General features: G+C 47.9%; 3 protein-coding genes across 6 annotated transcripts; 1 reads left to right on the top strand and 2 right to left on the bottom strand.

Annotated features, from left to right (window-relative positions):
• Positions 1–98: 98 nt before the first annotated feature.
• TNFAIP1 (TNF alpha induced protein 1) lies at positions 99–10,165 on the bottom strand. Its single transcript, XM_079797865.1, has 7 exons — positions 10,025–10,165; positions 6,617–6,933; positions 5,830–5,999; positions 5,315–5,404; positions 5,177–5,229; positions 4,185–4,380; positions 99–2,702 (listed from the first exon to the last, which is right to left on the bottom strand). Exons 2-7 carry the CDS (start codon positions 6,819–6,821, stop codon positions 2,466–2,468), a joined length of 951 nt encoding a protein of 316 aa, XP_079653991.1. The 5' UTR covers positions 6,822–6,933; positions 10,025–10,165; the 3' UTR covers positions 99–2,465.
• A 226-nt stretch (positions 10,166–10,391) lies between these two features.
• IFT20 (intraflagellar transport 20) lies at positions 10,392–17,730 on the top strand. 4 transcript variants are annotated; one of them, XM_079797704.1, is made up of 6 exons: positions 10,398–10,532; positions 13,969–14,204; positions 14,362–14,490; positions 15,662–15,747; positions 16,770–16,873; positions 17,312–17,730. In XM_079797704.1, exons 2-6 carry the CDS (start codon positions 14,129–14,131, stop codon positions 17,391–17,393), a joined length of 477 nt encoding a protein of 158 aa, XP_079653830.1. In that variant the 5' UTR covers positions 10,398–10,532; positions 13,969–14,128; the 3' UTR covers positions 17,394–17,730. The 4 variants fall into 4 exon arrangements, with proteins under 4 accessions (XP_079653832.1, XP_079653830.1, XP_079653833.1 ...); XM_079797707.1 differs by having other exon boundaries at positions 10,405–10,532; positions 14,169–14,204; XM_079797705.1 differs by having other exon boundaries at positions 10,406–10,532; positions 14,025–14,204.
• An 88-nt stretch (positions 17,731–17,818) lies between these two features.
• Positions 17,819–26,147, bottom strand: TMEM97 (transmembrane protein 97). Its single transcript, XM_079797703.1, has 3 exons — positions 25,925–26,147; positions 19,879–20,023; positions 17,819–19,045 (listed from the first exon to the last, which is right to left on the bottom strand). The coding sequence occupies exons 1-3, from the start codon at positions 26,051–26,053 to the stop codon at positions 18,786–18,788; spliced, it is 534 nt and encodes a 177-aa protein (XP_079653829.1). The 5' UTR covers positions 26,054–26,147; the 3' UTR covers positions 17,819–18,785.
• Positions 26,148–27,205: the final 1,058 nt, after the last annotated feature.

Here is a 27,205-nt window from a genome sequence, read left to right as displayed (position 1 = left end):
TCTAGGGAGAACAGGAGTGGTGAACACAAATACAAGAACTCCATCCATAGCAGTGAGCTGACCAAGCTGTACTCACCGTAAGCACGGCTCTGTACCACTGCAGTATAACAATTTTATTAGAAATTAGTGTTTGTTTCCATCACCTATGCAGAACAACAAAGAATTGTAGTTGTATGATACAGAAGAAGTTCCCTCATGCCAGGACCTGTACCATCCATTAGGCAGACCCTGGTCAGATAACAAACGGAATAAAACCCAATGTTCACTCATGTCCTTAACAGCAGGCTTCCAGTGTTCGGAGGAGCTGATGAGAAGGTTTGACCTTCACCCACACTTTTTGTTTATATTTCCCGTGGGCTGCTCAGAGTTGAAAAATTCAGACAATCAATAGTGTTTTCTGAATGGGGCTAGGAAATGCAAAATTCTCCCAGTCCTTACACCACACAGTCTGATTTAAAAAGCTAAGATTACTTCATTGAGCTCAATTTAGTATTTTTCTTAAGAACAAGGAAATATTTTCAGTCAGGGAAAAGTGTCTCGAGTCCCAGGAAGAAAGACTAGTCACCACTGAGCAGAGAATCTGAATGTCAAAGCAGTAAAGAGGTTACAGGAGCTGTGAAGGTCAAAGGACAATCATTATAAAATACTTCAGTAGGGACCTGGGACTTTGAGTATTAAAGGACATCAGGAGGACAGTTGAGGAAGTAGGCCAGTGGCCTCAGAATTATTCCAGGCTCTGTGAAAAAGGCACAAAGCCAAAGCCAGAATCTGGCCAAAGAAATGGATTTGTCTTCATCTTATTACTTCACTGAGGGCTAGAAGAACTGTTTATAGCTGATCACGAGGGTGCCTCACCTGAAAGTCTTTATACATTGTGACAAGTGTAAAATACCTGATTAGAGTCACATTTCTCTGCCCCATCATGTCATCTCAGGTCCTTGTTGAGTGTCTATTAACCCTGGCCTGGCATTTGCCCATAGACTCTGTGGAATCAGCCATGAACAGCCACTTAAGGGCTTATTGTAAGAGTAGTTGAGAGCTGAACTCGATAACTTATGTCCCTTCTTGAATGAGTGGGTACTGCTAAGTGGCTATGCTGCTTTGTTATTTGTTAGGCTGGCTGAACATTCCTTCCTGATGGCATTCCTTTGGAAAAGAATTCAGATAAGCAGCCTCCCAAGGGCCAAGCCAAACAGAATGAAAACCAAAGCCCTGAAGAGGAACTCGCATCCTTGCCCAAGAGCTGGTGCGTGGCATCTCCATGGCTAAATTACCCAACAAGAAAGAAATGAAGAACCCTTTTAAGGGGCTTGGGCTGCTCACATTACCCTGTGTTTAGAGACTCACCCTGGGAAGAACCCCCATCTCCAACCAGGACACAAAACCAATAGCATTGGTGGGGGGAGAGGGGATGTTCGGCCAAGCACACACCATTTCTGCACAGGGCTGCGGAGAATGCAGGGCTGTGTCCAATGGTCTTGGGCTCTACAGCCTTCCTGCTGTGGCTCATGCTCCTGGCCCCTAAAATGGTTTTGGCCTTATAGTAAGGACATCATTCCTTGGAGCTGACAGCAAGAGAATCAAAAAGAGCAATCACGTTAGGCCTTAGGAGTCAGTTATGTGACTCTAAGATGTTGGGGCAAAGTGTCCTTTTTCACAGGGCCGTTATTAGGACCACAGGTCCCAACTTACACATCCTTTCTCAGCACTGTCTGGGCAGGCTGTTTGGCCATCCTGGCAACCAAAACTGGTCAGTGTCTTATTGCTTCTATCTCCTCCCTCAGATTGATTCTGCAGGAAGAGGGGATTAGGGTCAGAAAAAGACAACATAGGTCAGGAAAGAATATAAATCTCCTGAACAAAAGAACAAAGTGCTTTAAAGAAATAGATCCCAAAGGCATGGAGACGGGTCCAGGGTCTTGGCATCCTGGAGGGGTAGCAGGAATACCCAGTCCCCTCATTATTAGACCTATAACCATTCATTTCCTAGATTAAAAAAACAAAACCTCATCAAGCCTGTGCTTAAACAACTTAAGAAAAAAGGAGCCCCACCTTCTAAGAAACTGGGCCTCCACAGCACCAGCAGCACCTTCTCCTCAGAATGACCCACTTCCTGTGGGTGTCAGCTAAGCAAAGGGGCATTTAGCAAAGGGCCAAGGGGATGCCCTTAGCAGGACGTGGGCACATTAGTTCACTCATCCCAGGGGCAGAAGCAGCTCCCTGTCAGACAGGAAGGGAGATGCTGAGCAAAGGGGCCAGGACTCAGCCATTTTGAAGTGCTCAGGAAGCAGGGCAAAGGAATGTGGTCCCTCCCCTCAGGCCCTCTGACCTCGCAGGCAGGGCCTATCATGCCTCTGGGTGCTGGAGCAGAAGCCCAGCCAGCAGCAGCGTGGGGTGGCCAATAGGGCAGGGTTCCACAGGACGGGAGACAGGGTGTCCCATGCCCTGACTCCTTGAGGGTTTTGTCAGTCACGATGGGCAGACTGGTGGCCGAGCTGGCGGTCATCGTAAGTGCTATAGCGTTTGACATGGATACGACGGACACGGTCCCGTAGTTCAAAGGTCTCCTCATCTTCACTGGGGGAAGCCTGGCTATGGCTACGGCTTGTAGCCTCCAACAAGGAGTTGTCAGGGACTCGCGGGGTCTCGTAGAGTAAGACGTTGAGTGTCTCCTCATAGATTCGGGCCTCTGGAAATTCCACCTAGGGTGAGGGTGACAAGAGGACTGACTGAACTGAACAAGATTTCATCCCAAAGAGGGACAGCATGTCAGGGCCCCTGACCCTGTGCTTGCTCATAAGACCTCCTGAACTCTCTCAGGAGACAGCTGGCTTTCTGTTTCATGAGGCCGAGGCAGGTCTCCCTCGGAAGGTGTGAGATGTACTCTGTGCACATAAGGATGCAGAAGACTAGCACCATCTCCATGTCCTCTCGGATCCCAGACCAATGGACTAGTATGTGCAGAGGTTAGGGCCTTGGCTTTGTGGTTAGCCTAGGTCCAAATACAACTCAAGTACTTAATAGCTGTGTGGCCTTGGGTTCAACCTTGCTAGGCCTGAATTTCCACCTGTGTAAAATCATGGTTAGTATCTACCTAGGAGAGCTGTGAACATTAATTGAAAGATGGATAGGGATGCATTCAAGGCACCTGAATTCTAGACTGACTTGTGTCATCTTGAGCTTCTGTTCCCTCATCTGCCAAATGGGGAGAATGGCTCTAGCCTTGCTCCTCACAGGTGTGGTATGTGAGTCAAAAAGTTCATGAAAGAGAAAGCACTCAGGAAAGTAACAGGTGCTGTTGCCACTTCCACAATGTAACCAACCCTCCCAGAGACAGACCCCTGAGTCCTGACTCCATTGATACCTGCACATGGGAGCTCCCACCCCAAAAAATGAAAGGAGGAAGCAGGGCCACCTCCTTGAGCTGTCCTCTGACCCTCTAACCGCCCAGCTGTAGGCATTTTAGTAGCCTGGGGGTCAGAAGGTAATATATGAGCGTGGCTGCTTTGAGCCCTTCACATGCACATGACTCCCCCAGATGAGCTGCCCTTCCGCACCAGCAAGGCCTGGCCGTCTCCGGAACAGACACTCATGGTGGGCAGCTGCTATCCGGGGAGGACACCGACCACTCACAGTGTGGGAGAGCGGGGTTAGCGCAGCTTATGATAACTCACCTAACAAATCCTTCACGCATGCCTGGCACTCTGCTGTTACTGCAGAGGCTAAGCTGACTGAGCAGGAACAGAGCAGGAAACCCAAGTAGCAGGGGCCAGAGAAGAGATCTCAACATTATTTCCACTACACTGCACTGCTTCTCTTAAGAATTGTCTCATTTTCACAATAGCTCTGTTAAATTTGCACTATCATTCCCCTGTTTACAAATGAGGAAACTGAGGCTCAAATGGTTTAGGTGGCTTATCTAAAGTCAGAAAACTGGTAAATTGTGGCACCAGAATTCAAACCTGAACTGGGCCACCTCCAAAGACCCAGTCCTTCCCATTGCACCAGCTGTTCCCTTCCCAGCAGCCCCTTCCCAGGTGACCAGAACAAATAGTTTCATGCCATTCCTGAGCCCCCTTATATTGTTTTTTATCCTTGCCTATCACCATCACAGAGAGCAAAATGGATGCCCCTTTCACTCCCTGGTGTGTGTCCTGCCCCACCACGCAGAGGGAAGCCCCTACCTTGGTCTGCTTCTTCTCTGTAGCATACACAATGGAGGTGCAGCACACCTCTGCCAGCTTGCGACCCTGGCCATAGAATGACCAGCAGCAGATCTCATCACCGATGACGTCCTTGATGAAGAGCACACGACCGTTGAAGCGCAGGGAGAGCTTGTCAAACAGCTCAATGTTTTTCAGTAGGTGGTCGTCGGAGTTGCTGAAAAACCCAGGAGGGCCAGCAGGCCTGGCAGTGAGGTTCCGCACAGGGAGGACACTAGCTGGGCTCTCCCCGTCCCTCCCCCAGCATGCTAAAATGAGGAAAAGTCAAGATGCCAGAGGGGACAGGAAGAGAAAACGTCACGGGGCACCGCACCATCTGGGTTTGGGGGCCTGCTCAGAAAAGCAGTTGAGTTGGTTTTAAGGTAAAGCAGAGAGAACTGAGGGAAGGAGGTCTCCTCTCATTAGGCCTGGAAAAAAGGAGGCTTGCTGCTATCTTAGCAGGATTCTTTCCTTGCTGTAAGGGTGACGCTGGGAAGGTTTGGGACTGAGTCTGCAGCCTCCTACAGACTAACTGACCTGTTGAGAAGACACGGGGTAGGGGACGGGGGAGGGAAGGGGGAAACTGGCCTAGGACAAAGGTTGGCTTAGGAGGAGTCCCAGCCCACTGGCTTCCCAGTGTCCCTCCTCCACCCCATAGGATAATGCTGGGAAAACACCTGGCATGCTGCCTGACATGACAGATGTTAAAAGGGTGTTACATGTTCAGTCTCGTCTATTCCAGCCAGGGCTCTGCACCAAGTTCCAAATGCCTCTGCCCTGATCTCCCTTCTACTCTCTGTCCTTCCCTCCTTAGACCCAGACCTGTGCAACCATGCCAGGAGTGCAGGTGGCTTCCCGTGGTCTGCTGCCAAACTTCCGCTCTGGCTGCTCGTCTCTTTTAGCTGCTTCTGCAGCCCTTCCCCAAGGCCCTCCCCTCAACCCACCAACGCCCCCCCCACTGATGCCCAGCTTACCTGGTGTAGGAGTACTTGTTGTTGCTTCTGTTGTACAGCAGCTTCACCACAGGCTGTGAGGGAGGAGAGTGTGAGGGCTGGGCCAAGTCCTGGAATGCCCTGCCTGAGCCCTCAAGAGTCCCTCCGAGATCCCAGTACCTTGGTGGAAGATTCGATGAGCCTCTCCTCCTCCTTCAGGGAGGTAATGATGGGGATGTTGCACACCGGCTGGTAGGAGTCCTTCTTGTCCTGGGTGACACAGCCGAGAAGCCTTTTTGAGGTCTTGTTTGCCAGGCTTAGCCAAGCTTTCCCCAGGAACTGTCAAAGCCCCTCTGCCACGGCCAGCCCTGCTTGCCGAGGCATCGGACAGATTAGGAGGCCCCTGGTAATAGAAACTGCCAGCTGGCAAGCAGACTTCCATTTCTAGAAAACCTAAAATGCAGGTATCTAGGCTATAAGCTAGCAGCAGGGCCTAGTCATAAGGCTTGAGTGCGCCACCTTACAAAACTGTCTGGCTGCCCACTTGCTTGGCCTGGGCAACAGCTGGTGTATTTCACTAGGTTTGGACTCGTCAGCCATACCTGCCACACAGCCTTCCAGGAACTGGACCCATGTCCCTGAAGGAGGGGGCCAACTCCCAACCATGTCAACCAGCCCCAACTCTGCCTCCATACCTGCAGGGCACTCTGGCACATGTTCACCAGGCCCTGAATGAGGTAATATTTCGCTTCAGCCATCAATTCCTTGATTTCTTGACGGTTCTGAGGGAGGATGATGGTGTCATCACGGAGGTAATTCAAAATGGTGCCAAAGTGCTTTCCACATCGGTCTATGAGGATCCAGCCTAGGGATTCAAATGGGCCCCAGAAGGTGACCATTTGCCTCCAGGTACCTCAGAAGCAGGCAGCAGCCAAGGCCACCTGACAGCCTGGTGACAGGTGGCAGAGCGCACATGAGCACCCAGTCCACAGCACAGGGTAACAGAAAACAGAACCTCAAGCTCTTAAGTCCATTGTTGCTCTCATTCCTCCTCCCTGAAACCAAGAACTGGAACATACTGTAGGAGAGACAGGCCCTCCAGGCTCTGTGGAGGCCTGCAGAGGTCTAAGCTCAGGAATGCTCAGGCCCACCTCCTGACAACACAGAAACCACCAGGCCCTGTTTGCCTCTGCCCACGGCCCCACCACTATGGTGATGCTCCTATGAGAATCTAGTCCTATGTGAAGAAAAAACAAAGTATGGATAGCCTCCCTGGGAAATGGGTGCGTAGCCATACAATAATCTATGTACAATGTCAGAATTCTGAAGCTTGATTAAGGACTCCAGGTGGAGTCCTGTACTAGGTGAACTGGAAAAGTGAACCTAGAATATATATGCCAGGCTTAAGCCCTGCCCTGAAGTCACATCCCCAGGAACTCCTCCTTCCCTTCCCAACTAGCCCAACAAGCCCTGATACCTCACCTTCCTTGTCAGTCAGCACCTCCATGCGCCCGCTGAACATGGCCTTGAGCATGGTGTCATGCCGGGTCAGTGCCCGCACAGTGGTGTAGTACAGCGAACCGCCCACATTGAGCTGGACGTATTTGTTGCCCAGGCTTCCTCCCTTGAAACCGCTTAGCTTGGGCTTGGCCCCTGAAGCTGGGCACAAGCAGGTATCCCCCGACATCTCCCGCTTCAGGTAGATCACCACACGGCAAGAGGTGGGTTTGGAAGGTTCCGCCGTGGTGAAGGGTCACGAGTGAGTGGCCAGTGGAGGTGAGAGCCTCATACTCTCAAGGCTGTGAGCAGGAGATGGGAGAGAAGATAAGAGTCAGCAGGGGGGGGGGGACAAAAGGAGAAACACTGACCATCCAGTCATTCTCTCCTTGACAAGTCAAGATTCCCTGGCAGAGATGAAGGCCCTAGGCAATGGTAAGAAAGATGCTCCTGCTGTTCTTTATGGTACCAGGAACCAGAGCCCAGAGCTGGTCACGTCACCAGCCTCCCTGAGACTCAGCTCTGGGCAGCAAGGAGGACAAGCAAGCCCTTGGAGCCAGTCAGAGGCACAGACTGGCAGGGCAGAAGTCCTTACCCTGGGGATCTGCCAAGCAGAGTCCAGTTATTTTCTTCTCAAGATTCCCAGGATTCAAGACTTCCAGTCAAACCTACTGGGAGTTCAGCCTGCCTAGGAGGTCCCAGGAGCCTGAGGGACAGGGCACACTTCCTTTCCAAAGATTCCAGGCTCAGGAGCAGCCTGCACCAGTGCTTATTTTGAGTAACACCCGGAGTCTGGCTTCAGGAAGGCAAGTAAAAGCAGCTCAGGAGAGCATGAAATGAGTCGGGCTGGAGGGTCCCAGCCAGTGTTCTTGGCAGAGATGACCCGGCTCCAGCAGGCGCTTCCTGACCTTCCCGTTTCTTGGCACTGGCCCTATCCTAAGTTCCTGAAATTGTCACCATTTTTCAGAATTGAACAACTACAGGATGGCTATTTTTGCTTCTTTTCCTGAGAAGGGGCCTAGCCCTATCTCTTCCTCAGTTCCCTTCCAACAAGAATGGGAAGAAAGGGCTAGAAAAGACCAGATGATAAATCTAAAATAAATTAAGTGATTTGGAAATGGAAAGTAAAGCTAGGTCACTTCTTTTGATTTAGATTTTATTGTATGTTTTGGTTTTCTAAAGAATCCATTCACTGAAGAAAAAAATAATAGAAAACATTCATTGCATTAAATGTTCCAGGCATTTAATACTTATTAACTCAATTCATTCAGCAATAAAACAATATTGAGTTCCTATTAGGTTAAGCAGTAGGGATAGAGAGATGAGAAAATATCAGCCTTGTCTTCAAGGAGTTCAAAGCATCAGAATGTTAACAAGAACAAATATGATAAGAGTTAGCATTTACTTCCCCCTGCTACGGGCCAGGCCCTGGAGATACAGAAGAGAACAAGGCATGGCCTCATGGAGCTTGCATTCTAGTTGGTGGATATCGACAAGAAAACAAATAAATAAGCAGGAATTCCAAAAGTGAGAAATACAATAAAGGTAAAACAGTATTTTTAAAAAATATATATTTTTTATTGATTTCAGAGAGAGAGAGAAACATCAATGTTGAGAGAGAATCATTGATTGGCTGCCTCCTGCAGGCCCCCTACTGGGGATCTAGTCCAAAACCCCGGCATGTGCCCTTGGGACCCTTCAGTTCGAAGGTTGACGCTCTATCCACTGAGCTAAACCAGCGAGGGCTAAAACAGTATTAAGAAAGTGACTAGGGAGAGGCACTAATCTAGATAAGGACCAGGGAACAGAGTTAAGTGGCTGGTGCAGACCATATTAAGAGTTCCGATTTTATATGAATTGCAATGGGAATCGATTGGAGAGTTTTAAGCAGGGGGCTGATATGATCTATTTACATTTGGGAATGTAAAGACTTCCAGACAAACCTACTGGGAGTCCAGCCAGCCTAGGAGTTTCCCAGGAGTCTGAGGGACAGGATACACATCCTTTATAAAGGATCCAGGCTCTGGCTGCTGTGTAGAGAATATATTGAAAGGGTTTGAGAGATCAAGTGGGAAGACCAGCGGAAACAGTAGTAGTCTGGGCAAGAGAAGAATGGTGAAGGCTTGGACTATAGTGGTGATAATGGAAACAGAAAAAGAGTGGAATTACTTCATTTAATCATCACAACATTCAGAAGTTTACAGCTGCACATCATCTCTTGTAAGTGCAACCCAGAAACAGTGCTCTGGTTTTCCCAAGTTTACTGCTCCATTCTCCAAACTTAGCACAATGCCATTCACATTTTAAAGCATTGAATATATGTTGGTTTGTTACACTGAAGTGGTCCCTGATAATTTAGGTGGGTCCCTGGGAAGAATTGCCAAGGAAGGGCTGGAGCAGGTGCTGTGTGAGGTACTGAATTCCTTTGATGGCTTGGCCAGGTGACTCTCATTTGCTTCAAGGACACAAAGAACCCTCACCAGAGACTGCCCAATCAATAAGTAACACTAGTATGACATCACCTTACCTTCCTCAGCCCACCCCAAAGGAATAAAACCCCTTAATAGGTTTCAACAAGTTCTTGTGTGTTTTGTGTCTAGCATCAATTTCCCCAGGATCAAAGAAAACACCACTTATTCTGCCAAAGCAAAGGAACTCAAAGGCTAGGTTGTTGCCAACAGAAAGACAAACCCAAAGTTAATCTATTCTTTTCCTACAAAGCAATTGCTATGAGCCCCTGGATGACGTCAGCTCAGATTCTGTCCATACCAATAGGTTCCAGGAATCCTCTGGCAGGTAACGCCCAGAAAGTAATTCCTGTGAGAATGAAGTTTCCACGGGGAGCCTCAGTGCTCTTCCTTCCGGACTTTGTGTGTGTGGATATCTGGGGATGCCTGAAGCTAGGGGCGTATCCGTGTCACACTCAGCGAGGCTAAGGGGAACCCAAGCAGAAAAAAGGGCAAACAACCTCGGCGGTGGGAGGAGGTAGGGGTCCTAAAGGAAGAACACTCAGAAACTAGTTACAGGGGAAATGGGACGTGGGGAGAGCGCCGACCTTGGTTAAAGAGGGCGGGTCTAGCAGAAATCCTAAGTATACAAATCTTAGGCTCCATCCAAAGGGTCTGGAGAAATTAAAGACCCACACTCCCTGGCCAGTGTAGAGTCTTTCCCAGCTCGTACCCCCCCCCCCCCCTCTTACTACCGAGAAACCGAGACCGGGACACAGAGACACAGACAGACACCCCACCCCACCCGCAGTGGGGGATTGGAGCTCTCCATCTCCCCTACGCTGTCCCATGCCTTTTCCCCAGGACCAGGTGGGGCTCTCGGCTCCAGCGCGAGGCCCGTCCATCCCTCCCCCTCGCCTAGGGTATCGGCAGACCCGATTCTTACCGTCCCCAGCGGCGCCTCTCCAGTCAGGTGGGTTGCAGGCCGACACTGTACCGCCCTAGGATGTGGCCGCCCTTCAAACAGCAATCCCGGGCTGTGAAATCACATCCTCCGACCCAACACTCCTTCCCGAGCTGCCGCCCAGCGGGGCGGGCCCAGGAGCCTGAGCCTATAAGTCCCGGCATGCCCAGCATCCAATCAGGGGAGAGGGAAGAGCCCCTAGAGTATTCCTTGGTGAGCCCACAACTACTTCCGGAAAACTCCGGCGCAAAAGCCTCTGGATCTTGTAGGCAGAGGCCGCTCTTCTCGGGCCTCTGTTTCCCAGCAGGCTCTGCGGGTTAGGCGGGGTAAATGCTTCCGGGGTCAAATAGTGACGTTTTGCGTGTACAGGTCCTGTAGCCGTGGCAGCGGCTGAGGCTGGCGGGCCAGGTACCGCTGCCGCGGGTCGAGAGAGACGCTCTCTGCCAACCTCAGCCTGGGCTGCCGCGCGCCGCTGCTGCGGGGTCGGAAGGTAGGCCGTGACTCCGGTCGGGAGACGTGGGCGGACCCGGGGCGAGATAAACCCGACAGGCCCGCGCCTCGAGGAAAGACCGTCCCAGGCGGAAAGAAACGTGGGAATCCTGCCCAACTCTTTGGGAGCGGTATTACACACCGCGTGGGCCTGCAACTTTCCGCGCTGATGCTCACAACAACCTTGTGAGAAAACTGTGGCTCAGATAAGTTCAAGGAGTTTACATAGTGAAGACAGCCAGTTCCATCACCCAGACCTTTCTGACTTTCTGCCCAGTGCCCTTTCCCTATGCCCCATGAATGGAGCTTCCTCGCAGTGCCTAGCATGGGTCTGGGAGAGCCCGGGGCGGAAAGCGTGTCACCGCCCTCCTCTCCGGGGAGCTCAGTCTGGCTCTTGTGCCCGGTGTTTCTCAGAGGCGCAGACGCGCGAGTGGTGGGAGCTGGGAGAGATCTGATAGTCAGCTGTGAACCCTCTCCCTTCACTCCTCTGGTCTTACCCATCTCATTCAGCCATTCAGTTGTCTCAAGCCAGAAACATGGGAAACTTGTCTGACTCTTTCCTTCACTCATCCCCCACGCCCCTACTACATTCAGTCAATCCTTACTAAGTCCTAACAACTCGACTTACAAAACATCTCAAATTGGAACACTTTTCTTCAGCTCCAAGCCTTGGTTACTATGATAACCTTCTCTGTTCTCACAGTCTTTCATTCCACAATTACTGAGTGCCAATTATGTGCAGGCCCCATGCTAGATGCTAGGGTTACCGTGATGAACTAGGTGGGTGTAGCCCCACACTCGTGTCCTCCAATCCAGTCTCCATCCTAGGTCACAGTGGTCTCTCTCAAAGTCAAATCTGATTATGTCACTCTGTTGAGAATCCACTGGCTGCTCATGAAGCCTCTGATAAAACCCAAGGTCATTACTGCAGCTTTCCGAGCCCTTCACGATCCAGCTCTAGCTCCCTTATCTAGCGGCATCCTGTTCCAAGTCCCTCTTGCTCACTCTGTTTGAACCACACTAGCCTTTCAGTTCTTGGGATGTGTTTAATTTGTCACAGCTTCAGGATCTTCACCCAGGCTTTCCCTTCTGCCTGGAATGCCGCCTCCCCCCTTCACTTGACAAGCTTTGGGGCCTCTTTTAGGTCTCAGCTTCAGTGTCCCTTTTGCAGAAGGCTTTTCCCCCACCCCCATAAGAAGTATGTCCTGCTGCTGCCGCTTCCCCTAGCACCCTGTGCCTTTCCTCATACGATTACCATCATTTGTGATGGTGTGTTTACTCTTTGTCCAGAGGTCAGGAACTATAGCATTAAAGCATTTTCTTCACTATTCCATCTCCAGAGCAGGGACTCAGTAGATGTCTCTGAATAAATTCATGCTCTCAGGAAAGGGAGTAACAGTTGAAGCAGATGTTTGCTCCCTCAGGTTACCTGAAGCTTTCTAGAGTAGCTTAATCACCCAGTAAGTGTTAAGTACTTAGACTATATGTGTAAATGTAACAAGTAGGATATTTAAAAATATGAACAAATATTTTTTAAAAGCCTGATCAGCCCAGTTGATGTGGCTCAGTGGTTGAATGTTGACCCATGAACCAGGAGGTCACGGTTTGATTTGGGTCAGGACACATGCTGGGGTTCCCGGCTCCATCCCCAGTGGAGGGTGTGCAGGAGGCAGCCAATCAATGATTCTCTCTCATCGTTGATGTTTCTGTCTGTCTCTCCCTGTCCCTTCCTCTCTGAAATCAATAACAACATTTAAAAAAACTGATCATAAGGAAGCTCTGGATGATTAAAATATTTCAAAAGGAAGATGCTAGCCTGCTTACTTGAGTGGATTCCAGGGAGGTCAAAGGCTCTGGGCCACAGTCATACACAGACAACCTATAGACATGCATTAGTTGGCCCACACAGTTTTGGATGTGTTTTACTTTGAATTTTTGAATTAGATACTTTCCTTTAAAAATCAGATTCCATATATAAATCTGGATTTCTGGTCCTCTTGAAAATCAGTTCTGGCAATGGTAGGACTTAATTCCCCCCCCCCCCTTTTTTTTAAAGATTTTATTGACTTTTTAGAGAGAGAGGAAGGGAGTGGGAGAGAGAGAGAAACCTTGGTGTGAGACAAAACATTGATCAACTGCCTCCTACACATCCTGTACTCGGGATTGAGTATGCAACCTGGGCATGTGCCCTTACTGGAATCCAACTGGCCACCCCCAGGTACATGGACGATGCCCGGCCAACTTGGCCACACCAGCTTTTTAACCATTGATCTTCTAATGGTACACATGCTCTGGGCAGTCAGTCCCAGAAGAACCACCCCATTCAAACAGAACTTCTCTAAGGAAGCTGGAAGGGTAGGGTTGGTTGGAGGAGGTGGGAGCAGAGGGAGGAGAGGTGCAGGGCCAGGTGGTGGTAGCCTTTGGAACACCTGGGGTTTTGGAATTGGTATAGCGGTCAATGGTAGTCCTGAATAGCATTGCCTTCCTTTCTAGACAGGGCATGTGTTCCTTGTTTTTTTTTGTGTGTGTGTTTTTTAAAAATATATTTTATTGATTTTTTTACAGAGAGGAAGGGAGAGGGATAGAGAGTTAGAAACATCGATGAGAGAGAAACATCCATCAGCCGCCTCCTGCACACCCCCTGCTGCCCGCAACCAAGGTACATGCCCTTGACCAGAATCGAATCTGGGACCCTTCAGTCCGCAGGCAGACGCTCTATCCACTGAGCCAAACTGGCTAGGGCTGTATTCCTTGTTATTTGTGTTATTTTAAAGCTAGAATGAGGCTGAGTTTTCAGTGTTTCTTTCCAAGAATCGATGCATCCTTTAGACCAGGAATGCAAGGCGGCCTAGGAAGGGAGAAGATACCTGTGCCGGTCCTGTTGCCGACAGAAAACCCCCAACCTCTTTAGCGTGGCACACAGGGTCTTTCTGATCTGGCTCCTCTGACCTTTCCAGCTCCATCCTCCATCCTTTCCTCTTGTAGGCAGGATAGGCCCTTCCAGTGACTTCCGGCTGCTGTTCATGCTGTTCTCTGCTTGGAATGCCTTCCCTGACTTCCTTACTCTGTGTTTTCTGCTTGGAAGAGACTGACCCAACTTTGGGTCCCAGTTCAGGCAAGCGTACAGTATCCCCTGGCGTACATTTTGGGTAATATGCTTACTCCTGGCTTATTTTTTTAACCCTAATTTTTAATTCACCCAGATTTTCTCTTTCACTTGCTTTTTGTGTTGTTACAGTACTGTATTTGAAAAGCTTTTTCATGTCCTTTTGGGTATATAATTGGGGATAAATAAATATGCTTATGGCTAACAACTTAATTCAGATGTGAACTTCCTCACACCATGTTAACTGTTCTCCTCTAGTGCTTTAGTGATATTTCTGTAAAAGCACTTAACACAGTATAATTTTTCAGTTTACATGTCTGTCTTCCTCCAGCTAAACTGTGCTCCTCCAGGGCGGGTACCATGTTGCACTCATCTTTGTACCCCCAGCATCTAGCGATGTTGGCATGTAGTAGGCACTCAAGAAGTATGTGTTGAATGAACGATGCCTGTGACGAACAACTGGACTTTATTCTTTCCTGACCCTTGATCCTATGACACATCTCCTCCTGGCTGCTACTATCACTCCTTCAGAGCAGATCTTCTCTAGAGAACCTGGAAGGGAAACAGGTGAGGCTTAGAGAGGTGGAGGCAGAGGGACGGGGAGCCTTTGGGACATCTGGGTTTTGGGCCTTGGTATCTGGGGGCAGGAGTGGGGCTGGGCTGGAAGCAGGCTTTCCTTGGATGGCTGGGAAGTGATCATAGATTGGGGTTGGTTTCTTTACAGCTATGGCCAAGGACATCCTGGGTGAAGCTGGGTTGCACTTTGATGAACTGAACAAGCTGCGGGTGTTGGACCCAGAGGTTACCCAGCAGACCATAGAGCTCAAGGAAGAGTGCAAGGACTTTGTGGACAGTGAGTGTCATTTGGGGAGACGTGTTGCCCCTCAGCTTTGAATTATTCCAACTGTGCCCCACCCCTACCTCCCAGCTGTTGCTCTTGGCCCAGCCAGAATGGAGCTGCTGGCTCCCTGAAGGTTGACCCTGACCTTTATGAATTCCCATATGCCACCCACCTTATCTACCTGCCCTCTTATGCTCTCATGTAGTCCCACAGGGAACACCAGTCAAAGCGGATGCTGAAGTGCTGAGAGGAGGGTGTGTTTTTGAGATATGCCATCTTTGATTTTTTTGCTCCCAGAAACCTTAAACTTCGTGGGGGCAGAACTATGGCTTGGGAGTGGGAAATAGAGTTATGTACTGATGACTTGATTTCCTGGGAGAAATAGTATTCTCAGTAGTGGGATTGTCTGTATTGGGAGTAAAATTGATTAACTGGAATCCCTAGAAGCAGCTCAACAGACCCCATGAAAACATCTTTTAACAGGAGATACCCAGGACACCTCCTGTCCTAGCAGCCAAGGAAGACCAGTGGCGTAAATAAAGAGCAGGCCTAGCTAGAGCTAGAGCAGGGATTTCTGAGCCTTCTGGGCACTGTAGGCTGTAGAGAGCTCACCTGGTGAAAGGTAGCATGAGTTCTATTGCCAGCCTTCTGATTGCTGTGAATGTTGTCCCATCTTCTTGGGCCTTAGCTTACTCCTGAGTAGTGGGGGTTCCACCACACCCAAGGATATTGAAAAAAAGGGAATGGGAGATTAGGCACTTAAATGCTTTGAGCTCTTTATTAGCTGTGGCCACAGTGGATAGCCCCACCATCAATTGAAATCTAGTGTATCTGTGGCTACAAGAGGCAGCTTCCTGTCCTGAGGCAGTCCTTTCATGAATGTGGCCCTTTGTACCTGCTTGGGGTCCACCCATAGAGTAGGTCCACCAGGGCCTCCATAGCTTGAGGTAACAGCAGCTAGCTGGCCGTGGGGTCTCAAGGTCTGGATATTTCCCATAGCTCTGGACACCTGCCAGTCATCTCTAGGTTCAAACCAAGGGTGGCAGACTCTAGACCAGCAGGCACCAAATTGTTTGGACACAAATTAGAAGGGGCTGTTAGTCCTTCCCTCTTGCTGAAAGGGAACACCGAGGGAGAGTGATGACACTGAGGAAATAAAAACATTTTCTTCTTTCCCCAAAAGAAATTGGCCAGTTTCAGAAAATAGTTGGTGGTTTACTTGAGCTTGTTGACCAACTTGCAAAAGAAGCAGAAAATGAGAAGATGAAGGTAAGATCAGCATGCATTTTATCTCCATCTTGGCCTGGGACCCTCGTTCACTAGCCTGTCATCTTCTGCCCTCTTGACTGTGTGTGTTGGGGGTGAAGGGGGGGGGGGGGGGTGAGGAGGAGATTCTTTTAATAAAACAAGATTTTAAACAACATTTCCTATACAAGTATCAACTCATGTTGTACACCTGAAATATTACATGTCAATTATACCTCAGTTTTTTAAAAACAATTCCTGGTCCAATTAACCTACTTTGAATTCTTATATGCCAGTACACTTTTAGTCATTATTTCCTTTAAGCTTCACATCACTGAAATAGATGGTTTTATCATTTTATAAATGAAGGTGTGCAGAGTATAGGTGACTTGGCAAAGAGCACTAAATGTTCCAGACCCTGGGGATACTCCTAGATCTGCCTCAGAGCTCTAGGTCAATTCTAATTTGGAATCCTGAGGTTAATCCTTTCTTTCTCCCAAAGCTCTGGGGTTCACCCTTCTTTTCCCTTCTGGGCAGTGAGGTAGCCCCCAAGTGGTGCTTACCCAGTTGAGGACTTAATGCTAAAGATGGTTTTAATGAAGCCATGACCTTCTTTGGCAATACTGTTCTTCTAGGCCAGTGGTCGGCAAACCGCGGCTCGCGAGCCACATGCAGCTCTTTGGCCCCTTAAGTGTGGCTCTTCCACAAAATACCATGGCCTGGGCGAGTCTATTTTGAAGAAGTGGCGTTAGAAGTTTAAGTTTAAAAAATTTGGCTCTCGTCAGCCTGCTGAAAGGTCCCAAGTTCGATTCCAGTCAAGGGCATGTACCTTGGTTGCGGGCACATCCCCAGTAGGGGGCGTGCAGGAGGCAACTGAATCGATGTTTCTCTCTCATCGATGTTTCTAACTATCCCTCTCCCTTCCTCTCTGTAAAAAATCAATAAAATATATTTTAAAAAAAAATTGGCTCTCAAAAGAAATTTCAATCGTTGTACTGTTGATATTTGGCTCTGTTGACTAATGAATTTGCCGACCACTGTTCTAGGCCATTGGTGCTCGCAATTTGCTCAAATCTATAGCAAAGCAGAGAGAAGCCCAACAGCAGCAACTCCAAGCACTAATAGCAGAAAAGAAAATGCAGCTCGAAAGGTAAGACATTATGTAAAGCCAAGTCTTTACTCAACTGCATTTCTATTTTTCCTTCTTAACGGTCACCTCTTATCCTTATTCATTTTTCTCCTAGGAATAGTGTCTCACTTATTCTAATTTGAAGGTTTTAAAAATAAAATTACATTTGATGGAAAGGAAAAAGAAAATTCGTTAATATCAGATCACCTGTAGTGGTTTGAGAGCACGAAGACTCAGGTGGCTAGTGTGCAGAGGTGGCTGGCAGACCCTCTAAGGGCGGAGGATTTCTCACGGTGCCCTGTGCAGGGCTTTGCACACTAGTCTTTTCTCTTCTTGCCCTAACTTCACTCTAACACCATTTCTTGGAATCATTTAAGTCACCTGTATTCTTCTCTAGAAGAATTAAGTCCATGGTTTATTTCATCCGTTTTTAGGGCTTCTAACAATTTTGTTTTTCAGGTATCGGGTTGAATATGAAGCTTTGTGTAAAGTAGAAGCAGAACAAAATGAATTTATTGACCAATTTATTTTTCAGAAATGAACTGAAAATTTCATTATATAGCAGGAGGGCAGAAAAACAAAAAACCTCTGTACCATTCCAGTGACTTTGACTAATGACCCAAGTATATCATGTGAGATGGTGTGCGGAGGATGCATCATCTCTGAAGGCAATAAAACAAATCTGGGGGGCGGGAAGGGGGGCTTGTTTCAGATGCCAGTGCCTATCTGGTCGACACCCCGTGACCACGGTGGCCCAGGTTCTCACCTCTTGCATTCTTAATTCTGAAATAAGCAGTCTGTAAACTTTGATTCTTTTTTTTTTTTTGTAAACTCACAAAGCTTTGGAGGAAAAAGCAATAAATTATTGTTTTCAAATGGCTTATCTACCTCTTTTCCTGGTGCCCTTAAAGTGTACACTTAGTCACTTGTAAGAGAACCTTGGACTCTCCAGCCCCTTGGCCACAAAACAAACCAGGCAGTGGTCAGCAGCTACCTTTATTTGGACTGGACACATGAGTCAGAGGATGCTCCCAACAGAGTAATATGGCTTATGAGCAGAACAGGCAAAGAGGGAATTGACTGGAACCAATTTCTTCTGTTGTCCATGTGTGTTCAGAAGTCTTTTTTTTTTTAAGTTAGCTTTGAGTTTGAACTTAGAGAAAGCTAATGGAACACCAGGTACTAACGTGAAGAGACCCTACATGCACAGTGGACATGTTTTGCCCAGCTGTTCCCCCATTTTGACTCAGACCAACAAGGAAGGAATGATTAAACTATTAGGAAGAATGTAGTTATCCAGAAGGCAGCACACTTCCAGATCAGGTTTGAGACACCAGACCTCAGAGTAGAGTGACTTCTGTCCGGTGGTCTGTAAAAAGACAGGACTAAGGTTTGGAAAGAAGATAAAAAATCTCTCCTTCTGGGACGAGCTGTTTAAAACAGAAACAAAGCACCTTCTGGTTTAATCCCTATCTGACTGAAAGTTAAGCCAGGGCTGAACCTTAAACCTCTTGCAGACTATTTTCTCTCTCCTCTCCCCACCAGGGGTGCAGGCAAGAAAACAATATAGTTTTTAATGAGTATTGAAGAGGCATAATTTCAAACTTAAAAATGGCCTGAACATCATACTACTCATTTTGCTGAATAGTGATTTGCTGTAGAGAATCATGAGTCAAGGGGTTAGTCACATGTATATTGTGGATCAAATAACTCATGAAAATGCCAAGCAGGATATGTTTTTTAGAAGTTTATCCATTTCTGGTCTGGTCCTGTTTTTAGTAATTCTGCAGAACTGGGCACGTGGTGGACTTGGCCCGTCCTCAGGTGATGGGTCTGTGCCAGTGCCCTTGGAAGGTGCCAGTTCACGGCTGCTGGTGTGTTTCAAATGCGACTGAAGACATGGGTTCTGAGCAGTTTTCCTTGTGAAGTTACCTCATTTTTTCTTTCTTTTCTCCTCATATTTATAGTAGGGGCTCCGCAACATGAAAAGCAGAAGCATGAGAGGGATGAGAAAGTAAGGGGCATAGACAGATACGAGGGTTAAGCGTTCACGTAAAGTCTTCGGTCCTTGTCCTTTGAAACCACTGGCTTTAGAGAAATCCTCAAATAGAAGCGTGGAGAGAATTGGAATTAGGGTTGTCATGGTGTGGGCCGAGTAGACGATGGCAGCGGAGCGAATCCACTTGCAGCCTCCTGAAGTTGTCGGGAAGAGAGAGAAGCGTTAGGTCTGTTCATGACTCCAGGGATGCCCGGGACATGCCCCATGACATCTGACTGCTCCTTTCAGCTGGACCATTCCACCTCCTTTACCAGAGGAAACAATGGAAAACCAGATGTGTTACAGTGCTGCCTAAATGCGCAAATTCCCCCAAGAGCCAGGGTGGGAGTTGGAATTTAATTCAGAAAAACTCTAGGGCAGTAAAAGTTAAACCTGTTTGGTCTGAAACGGGGCGGGGAGGGGCCTGACAGCAATGTGTTTGTTAAGTAATTCTAGTGTATGCAGGTGAGAAGATCAGTAGATTCTGCCAAGAGATGGATTTGGGAGCTGCAGTGGGAAATAAGCCCTACAAGCTTAGTTACCACGTATGCCGGTATGACTGCTTTCTTTATAACAGCATCAGACATATGGGGACACTGTAAGAATCATTTTTTAAAACGAAGTTAAACCCTTAGGAATTAGCTTGATGCTACTACTTATAAGCCAGCATGATACTACCTAAAACAGAAAAATGAAACCCAACGATAAAGGAAAGAAAAAGCAACAAGTTCAATTTTTAAGTAGCCTCAAGTTTCCCGTGTACGAGAGTTTCCCAGTTGGCTGAGGCAGTTATGCAGCCCAGCTGACCACAGACATTAGCCTGAGCCACATTAATGTCCCGTTAGAGGAGCTATCCTGGTCTTCCCACCAGAGCCTCCACCACCCTCACACAAACCACGGGCCACTCCTCTCGCCTTTGAAGATACTTTCCCAAAGATTTCTGGGACCTGATTTGAGCAAGAATGGGATTTCCCCACCATTTACCAACCTTTGAAGAAGGCGTATGTTGCAATGGGAAAGAAAGGCAGCTGAAGCACAAGCTCGCAAAACAGGAAGGATTTAAACCACATTGGGGGGTCCTGCAGCAGAGGGTCTTTGAATTCTTTAACGTACCACTTCAGCAGGTTTCTCAACTGGAAAAGATCAAGATCACAATGAATACAACCACCTGGCAGGGTAGGCGCAGCCGCTCCAACCCCCTTGGCAGCAGATGGCACAACCAGCTGACTGTGAAACAGCCTAGATGGTCATTTAATAAAAACTCACTAGCTCTAACTCAAATGTTAGCTTCTCCAAGAAGTTTTCCTCAGCTCTTGCAGCCCCTTTGTGCCACCCAGCGTCGGTTTGTGACTCCATGGCAACACTTATCTAGGTGTGTTGCCCTTTGTCGAAAGCAATATCTGGCACTTAGTTTGCTGAATGAACACACAAACATGACATCTGCCAACAGTATCATCCTGACATTTGCTCTTTCACAATAGCAACTGCATGCCAAGCTCCGAGGGCCAGATACCCTCAAATACAGAAATGAATTGAATTTGACTGGGGGGAGGGGACAGTGATGGAAAGGCAGTAAACTGAACCTTTGTGAGGATGCAACTTTAGACAATTTAAATTGTCATTCTTCCCCCTCCTCCCAAAATACATTTTTATTGACTTTAGAGAGGAAGGGGAGAGGGCGAGATAGAAACATCAATGATGAAAATCACTGATCGGCTGCCTCCTGCATGCCCCCCTACTGGGGATTGGGCCCCCAACCAGGGCACGTGCCCTGACCGGAATCGAACCCAGACCTCCTGGTTTGTAGGTCGACACTCAACCACTGAGCCACGTATGTCGAGCCAAATTGTCATTGACTTCCTAGTACTCAAGTTTTTTTCTTTTAGGAAACCAGTAGGATATTTATAGAAGAACAAACTCTGCTCCAAACCACAAACTATATAGCTCCTAGGCTATGGCAAAGCTGGAGTAGCAGTCTTAGTTCTAGTTTGGGCCCCACCCTCATAATTATGCTGTCAAATGAAAAGATACAGATCCATGCTGACTTGGCTACAGGCAGAGAAAAGAAGTAAGAGGGCCTGAGGGTGCCCATTCTGTGCTTTTTAAAGAGCCCCAAAGCCTCGGGCTCTCCACATAAGTCTGTTGCATTTAACCTCCTGGAAATGGCATGGTTTCAACACACCTGCCATCAAAGCCAAATATGTATTTATATTAAGAATAAATAAAGGCAACTTCCCAAGTAAGAATTTAGCTTACAATGGAAAAATCTAAAGATTTTCCTGTTAATTTTTAATCAGAAGATAAAGGCTCACTAAATCGAGGTCTCATTGGTGTGAGTGAGCTTTAAGCAAATATCCAGAGACAGATATTCTGTTAGCACATTACCGGGCTGTGTGGCTCAGCTGGTGGAGCATAGTCCCATGCACCAGGTTGCCGGTTGCATTCCAGGTCAGGGCACATGCCTAGATTTCGGGCTCCATCTCCAATAGGAGGCAGCCCATCGATGTTTCTCTCCTTCTCCCTTCCACTCTCTGAAATCAATTAAAAAATATATTTAAAAAACAAGACAGGCTCTGTCTAGATAACCAATTTATTGACCAAGTGATCTCTTAATGTGTACTTGACTTGAAATTTAGATTCGCGGCAATACCCTTAGCTTCCTCCTGAGCACTTTTCAGGGTAGTAATGCAGTAGAAAGTGTTCACAAAAAGGTTAGGTCACTGCACCTCTCCTGGGCTCTATTTCCTCGCCTATAAAACAAGCAACTTGGGCCCTAACTGGTTTTGCTCAGTGGATAGAGCGTCAGCCTGCGACTGAAGGGTCCCAGGTTCGATTCCGGTCAAGGGCACATGCCCAGGTTTTGGGCTAAATCCCCAGTAGGGCCGTGCACAAGGCAACCAATGATTCTCTCTCATCATTGATGTTTCTCTCTCCCTATCTTTCTCTCTGAAATAAAAAGTATATTTTTAAAAAATCCTATACTTTAAAAATAAAATAAATAAGCCAGTTGGATTAAGTGTTTTTGAAGACTTTCTTTGCTTTCCAGATTTACTTAGAAAAAAGCTTTACAAGATTTACTGCAGAATTTAAAAGGCATTCTGGTTCATTTGAACTTCATTTTCCATTCTATTTGTATACAATCTCTCAGATCCACCTATTTCATAAATCCAGGCAGATTTGTACAGTACTGTAATTTCTAAGGGCTGCAAGATGGGATTAGCAAAATTTAAAAATAACCACTCAGCTCTCGTAATCAATTAAAACACAACCACCTGCCCACAGTCACTTAACAGCCACCTGACGCCAGAAGGAGGGCTGGTGGAAGGCAAAGTATAGGCCTCTAGCAGGGCAAAGTGCCTGGACCTGAGTGCTGGCTCTGGACAAAGCACTTAATCCCACTAAGTTTGTTTCCCAATTATAGTACCTACCTCACTGTTGGTAAAATAAAGTGAGTTAATACATACAGTCTTTAGAATAATGGCTAGCACATAAAGATTATCTGACTAATTAATACATATTTGGAGATATTCAAATTTAATCCTGTTAACATCTCAGCATGCAAATGGTCATTAATAAGAACTATTCTTATTAGGTAACTAGAGGCCCAGTGCACAAAATTCATGCACTGGGGGGGAGGGGGTCCTAACACCAGTGGGTCTTGATCCAGCACCTAGAAGGGTTCAGGAAACCTGGAGAAGGGGCTGTGTGTAAATTAATAAAGAGTCCAGAGACAAAACATAATTTTGAAAGGAAGAGTCCAGAGATGAAACATAATTTTGAAAGGCATATTCGGGGGGTGGGTGTGGGAGGGCAGAGGAACTTGGCTGAAGAAACCAAGTTCTCCTTATCTCAGGACTCCTTGCTTTTTATTAACACAATTTGTCCTAAGGCAAGGTGGAGATATACACATCAAAGGGTAGGGTTAGGTACAGAATCCATTGTCAGATTGGGGAATTACCTCCTGCTATTCAGGTGTTTGGCCAGGAGGAGGCAATAACATGTAGATTAAGATGCCCTGAGCTGTCTGGCATCAAGCAATAATCCTTTTCAGGTTTGGGGAAATGCCTTTAGCCTTTCCCAGAAGGCGACAATATATGTGATTCAGCCCTTGTTGAGTCCCCAAGTTCCATCAACCTTTTGATGAAACTCTTGCAATTATGACATGCTGGAATTGGCTTCCGGCAGAGTCCCTCAGCCCGGCCTGCACCCTCTCACAGTCCGGGAGCCCTCAGGGGATGTCTGACTGATGACTTAGGACATCCTTAACGCTGCCGCCACCTCTCTTGCACTCGCCAACTGTGAGCCTGACTTCTGGCAGAGCAGCGCTCCCCCTGTGGGTGTGCACTGACCATCAGGGGAGGGGGCAGCTCCTGTGTTAAGTGTCTGCCCCCTGGTGGTCAGTATGCATCATAGGGACTGCTCGTTATGCCATTTGGTCGCTTTGCATATTAGCCTTTTATTATATAGGATAAGACCCCCCCCAAAGGTAATAATAAAACTGTCTCCATTTATATATCTCAGTCACATTTCACTCAACTTAACATTGTTATCCATTAAAAACATTTACCTGTCCCTAACCGGTTTGGCTCAGTGAATAGAGCATCGGCCTGCGGACTGAAAGGTCCCAGGTTCGATTCCGGTCAAGGGCATGTACCTTGGTTGCGGGCACATCCCCAGTAGGGGGCGTGCAGGAGGCAACTGATGGATGTTTCTCTCTCATTGATGTTTCTAACTCTCTATCCCTCTCCCTTCCTCTCTGTAAAAAAACAATAAAATACATTTTAAAAAAACAACATTTACCTGGCCTGCGCACATGGGATTCTCAAGCAGCAGCTTGAGAATTTGAGAATAACTCAAGGCTTCTATTATTATTATTTTCCACAAAGAGAAGCAACAAAACTATTATTCCCCACCGCAGAGCAACAAAAATGACTAGAGACACAGGCCTTCCAAGCCAGGATGCCTGTTTTAATTCCTTCAAAACATCATCACACACTCAGTCAGTCACACACACACACACACACACACACAGGGTTTCTGGCCAGGTACTGCCTACATTGGCCCTTGACCTTTTATATTAAGTCAACATTAAATAAAGCTGAGAGAACTTTACCAAATCATATATATAAATTTAAATGGGGCTATACTAGACATATTTTAATTGTATTTTGTGAGTGGTGAGCACGGACTTGTGGAATGGCACATTCAGAAAGAATAAAGAAACCAACAGCTGTTAAGTATGGAATAACCTGGAGTAACATATTTGTCCCATATTAAGAGGACTCATAACATTACAGATTTTAAATAGGCAGCCTGCCTGAATTTTGTTGGCCACAGACTTTAAAAACCACAGACATGGCTCTCCTTTCTTTAAGGCAACTAAGGGCTAATGCAGAGCTCTGACAACCTGTTTGGAAAGAGTATGTGCTATCTAGGTCTGTGTGGTAGGCTGAATGGCCCCCCAAAATATCCACATCCTGATCCCTGTGACTGTACCCTTACTTGGCAAAAGACAGTTTGTAGACATGATTAAATTAAAGATCTTGAGATAGGAAGATTACCCTGGATTACCTGGTGGGCCCTAAATGTAATCCACATGTAGGGCAGAGGGACACTGGACTAGAAGAGGTGGCAGAGTGATGACAGAGCCGAGATTGAAGTGTGTGGCCACGAGCCAAGGAACACTGGCAACCAGATTCCTAGGACCTTCAGCAGGAACCAGCTCTGCAAGATTCATTTTGAATTCTGACTCCAGACTACAAGAGGATAAACTTGTGTTGGTTTAACCCACTGATTTTGTTAATTTGTTATGGCAGCAACAAGTGAAACTAATAAATCCTGTGTATATTTAAGTTTGTAATTGAACCCAACTCTCTTACTTGACAACTGAGGCTACAGCGCCCTGACTTGCCCAAGACACTCCAGCATTTCTTGGAATAACCCAGTCCCCAGTCTGTAGTCCACTGCATGCTCTTGTCACACGCTACCTAAGCTTTTCCAAGAAAACATAGGTCAGAGGGCTTCCCAGTTACGCTTGAACAAAAAAATGTATGGAGTGGGGGTACACTGTTGAATGGCTCTTGACCTTTTGAGAAGGTCAGACACCCCCTTCCTCCCCAGAAAAGTTGATGGAAGTTATAGATTCTCCTCTCAGAAAACACAGGGCACACACATTGTGCATACACCACCAGGAGTTCATGGACTTCAGGTTAAGAAAAAGCATTTAAGAAGAAACAGAGACAAAATCAAATCCATAGGTTTACAAGTCAGTCTTGCCCACAGTTCTACAGACAGATTGCAGAAACATAGGACTGAGGACAGGAATTTCATAGAAGAAAGTTACACAAGGTCCGGACGTGAAAAGAACTGGAAAAATAAAATTCTGGAGAAATAATAAGCATTAAAGCAAAGTTTGGGGTAAAAAAAAACACAAAGAACTCTCCACCAACCAGGAAAATGAGGCTCTGCGCCTGTTTCTACTCAGGTGAACCCAACTGCAAGGGTCGAACTGAAAAGGTGTCATTATTTCTGAGCCTTTGAAGTTGCTGGATTCTGATCTTGATGACTATCTGCAAATGCCCTTTTGACGAATCTAATTCTACCTGGATTATTTCTTTGGGATAAGACGGTATTTTAAAGCTCTTCCAAGAAGCACAACTTTAAAACAAATCCAACGCGTGATTTACACACTGGTTCATCCACGCTACTTCCCTCACATACCGACATCTGACCTGAGGTGGTAAGAGCCTTTAAACACAACCGGGGAATAACTGTTTTTGCAAGGAACGAAGTGTTTGCCCGCAGCAACTTGTGGGTAGAGTGTGGGATAGACAAAGAAAACCCCGAGGGAGCTGTCGAGCTGAAAAGTAAGTTCAGGCCGGAGCGCCGGCAGGAAGACCGGGGAGACAGAACGGAAACCCCGCTGCGGGGGTCGAGGCCGGAGGAGAGGAGCCGTGGGAACGCCGGGCACCGCCGCAGCGCGCGGAGGGCCCCACATTCGGCGACCCGCGGCCAGGCCCGACTGGCGCCCTCACCTCGATGGGGTAGAGTTCGCGTGGCAGCACCGCCTGCAGGTCGAAGAGCAGGGTGATGGGGATGTGGGAGAGGAAGTAGAGCCCCAGCAGCCACTCCAGGCCGCGCCGAGCACTCAGAGTCCCCATCATCCGTTGGTTGGGCCGCGTAGGAGCGGAGGCTGCGCTCGCCGGGACCGCCGACGTGGGAAGAGCGCCCAGGCCCGGGCCGCGCCCTCCTGGGACCCGCGCGCGGCCGCTCGCCCCGCCCCTCCCGGGGGCTACGCAGGACGCTTCCATTGGCTGCTGAGGAGGAGCGCGCGTCTATTGGCTCGTCTGAATGTAGCGTGTCAGGAAGTCAGGCAGGGGCGGGGCTCCCGGCCGCCTCGCGGAGGGTGGGCAGAGGGGCGTGCCGGGGTGGGGAGGGCCGACCAGGCCTTTCGCCGTCCTCCGCGTGGCAAGCTGGGCTCAGCGGCGGCTGCCCACTGTGGTCCCCTTTCGCTCGTTAGTCCATTCATCCATCCCCTCCGTTACCGCTTACAGAGCGCCTCCAGGGTGCTGGGCCGTGGGCGTTTATGGAGCTGGAGCCCCCAGTGAGTGGGACTGTCCCAGGCGAGGGCCCTAAGGACAGTGCGCTGTGATCCACGGGCCGGGCCGTGTGAGCACCGGGCAAGATCCCTGTCCTGCCGAAGCTGAGGGCTTCTGGAAGCCTTCCAAAGGATGCGCAGGAGGCAGCCAGCCTTAACTAAAAATAAGCAGAGGTTATAGAAAGAGGTGAAGTTGATAGATAGTCCTTGGTGATTGGCTGTGAAGAATGAGGGAGGTTCAAGGATTCATTGATTCATTCAGCAAATATTGATGTTTATATGCTGGGCCCAGGTCTGCTCTGGGCAGAATGGATGGGGCTTCCTTTCGTGGAGAGGAGGGACACAGGAGAAGTGAGTTGAAGAGAAGGTAATTTGGGGCTGGCCATGTTGACATTAAGCAGTCTCTGCCATACCTGAGTGCATCCTGATGAACCTGTCTGGAGATGTAGATTTATGAGCATTATCGTTTGCTGGGAGTTGAAGTTCTGAGATCAGAGGGCCTGTAAGAGAACTTAGAGGAGCACCAAACTCAGGATTTGTGGGAGGAGGGAGCTGAGATACAGGTGGACAACAGGAGTGTGATGTTACAGAAACGGAGGCAGAGGTAGGGCAGCTGTGTCAGAGCAACACTGAATGGTACCCCCTGGTGGCTCTGTGAGAGCAGCTGTGGCTAATACCCAGCGTCCTAGGACCTGTGCTCCCACAAGATGCAGTTCAA

The sequence above is a fragment of the Cnephaeus nilssonii genome (assembly GCF_951640355.1).
Source record: "Cnephaeus nilssonii genome assembly, chromosome: 19".
In the NCBI taxonomy this organism is placed as follows: Eukaryota; Metazoa; Chordata; class Mammalia; order Chiroptera; family Vespertilionidae; genus Cnephaeus; species Cnephaeus nilssonii.
This window is presented reverse-complemented; position numbering and strand designations above follow the sequence as displayed.

Bases quoted from the DNA above. Each gene is read 5' to 3' on its own strand.
- TNFAIP1 (XM_079797865.1), bottom strand. From the start codon at position 6,821: ATGTCGGGGGATACCTGCTTGTGCCCAGCTTCAGGGGCCAAGCCCAAG. The intron at 6,000-6,616 runs GTGAGGTATCAG...TTGAATCCCTAG, and splicing joins GGTGCTGACTGACAAGGAAG to GCTGGATCCTCATAGACCGA. The intron at 4,381-5,176 runs GTAAGCTGGGCA...TGGGTTTTTCAG, and splicing joins AACAAGTACTCCTACACCAG to CAACTCCGACGACCACCTAC.
- IFT20 (XM_079797704.1), top strand. From the start codon at position 14,129: ATGACACATCTCCTCCTGGCTGCTACTATCACTCCTTCAGAGCAGATC. The intron at 14,491-15,661 runs GTGAGTGTCATT...TTTCCCCAAAAG, and splicing joins GTGCAAGGACTTTGTGGACA to AAATTGGCCAGTTTCAGAAA. The intron at 15,748-16,769 runs GTAAGATCAGCA...CCACTGTTCTAG, and splicing joins CAGAAAATGAGAAGATGAAG to GCCATTGGTGCTCGCAATTT.
- TMEM97 (XM_079797703.1), bottom strand. From the start codon at position 26,053: ATGATGGGGACTCTGAGTGCTCGGCGCGGCCTGGAGTGGCTGCTGGGG. The intron at 20,024-25,924 runs GTGAGGGCGCCA...GATCTTTTCCAG, and splicing joins GCGAACTCTACCCCATCGAG to TTGAGAAACCTGCTGAAGTG. The intron at 19,046-19,878 runs GTTGGTAAATGG...CGACAACTTCAG, and splicing joins AACATACGCCTTCTTCAAAG to GAGGCTGCAAGTGGATTCGC.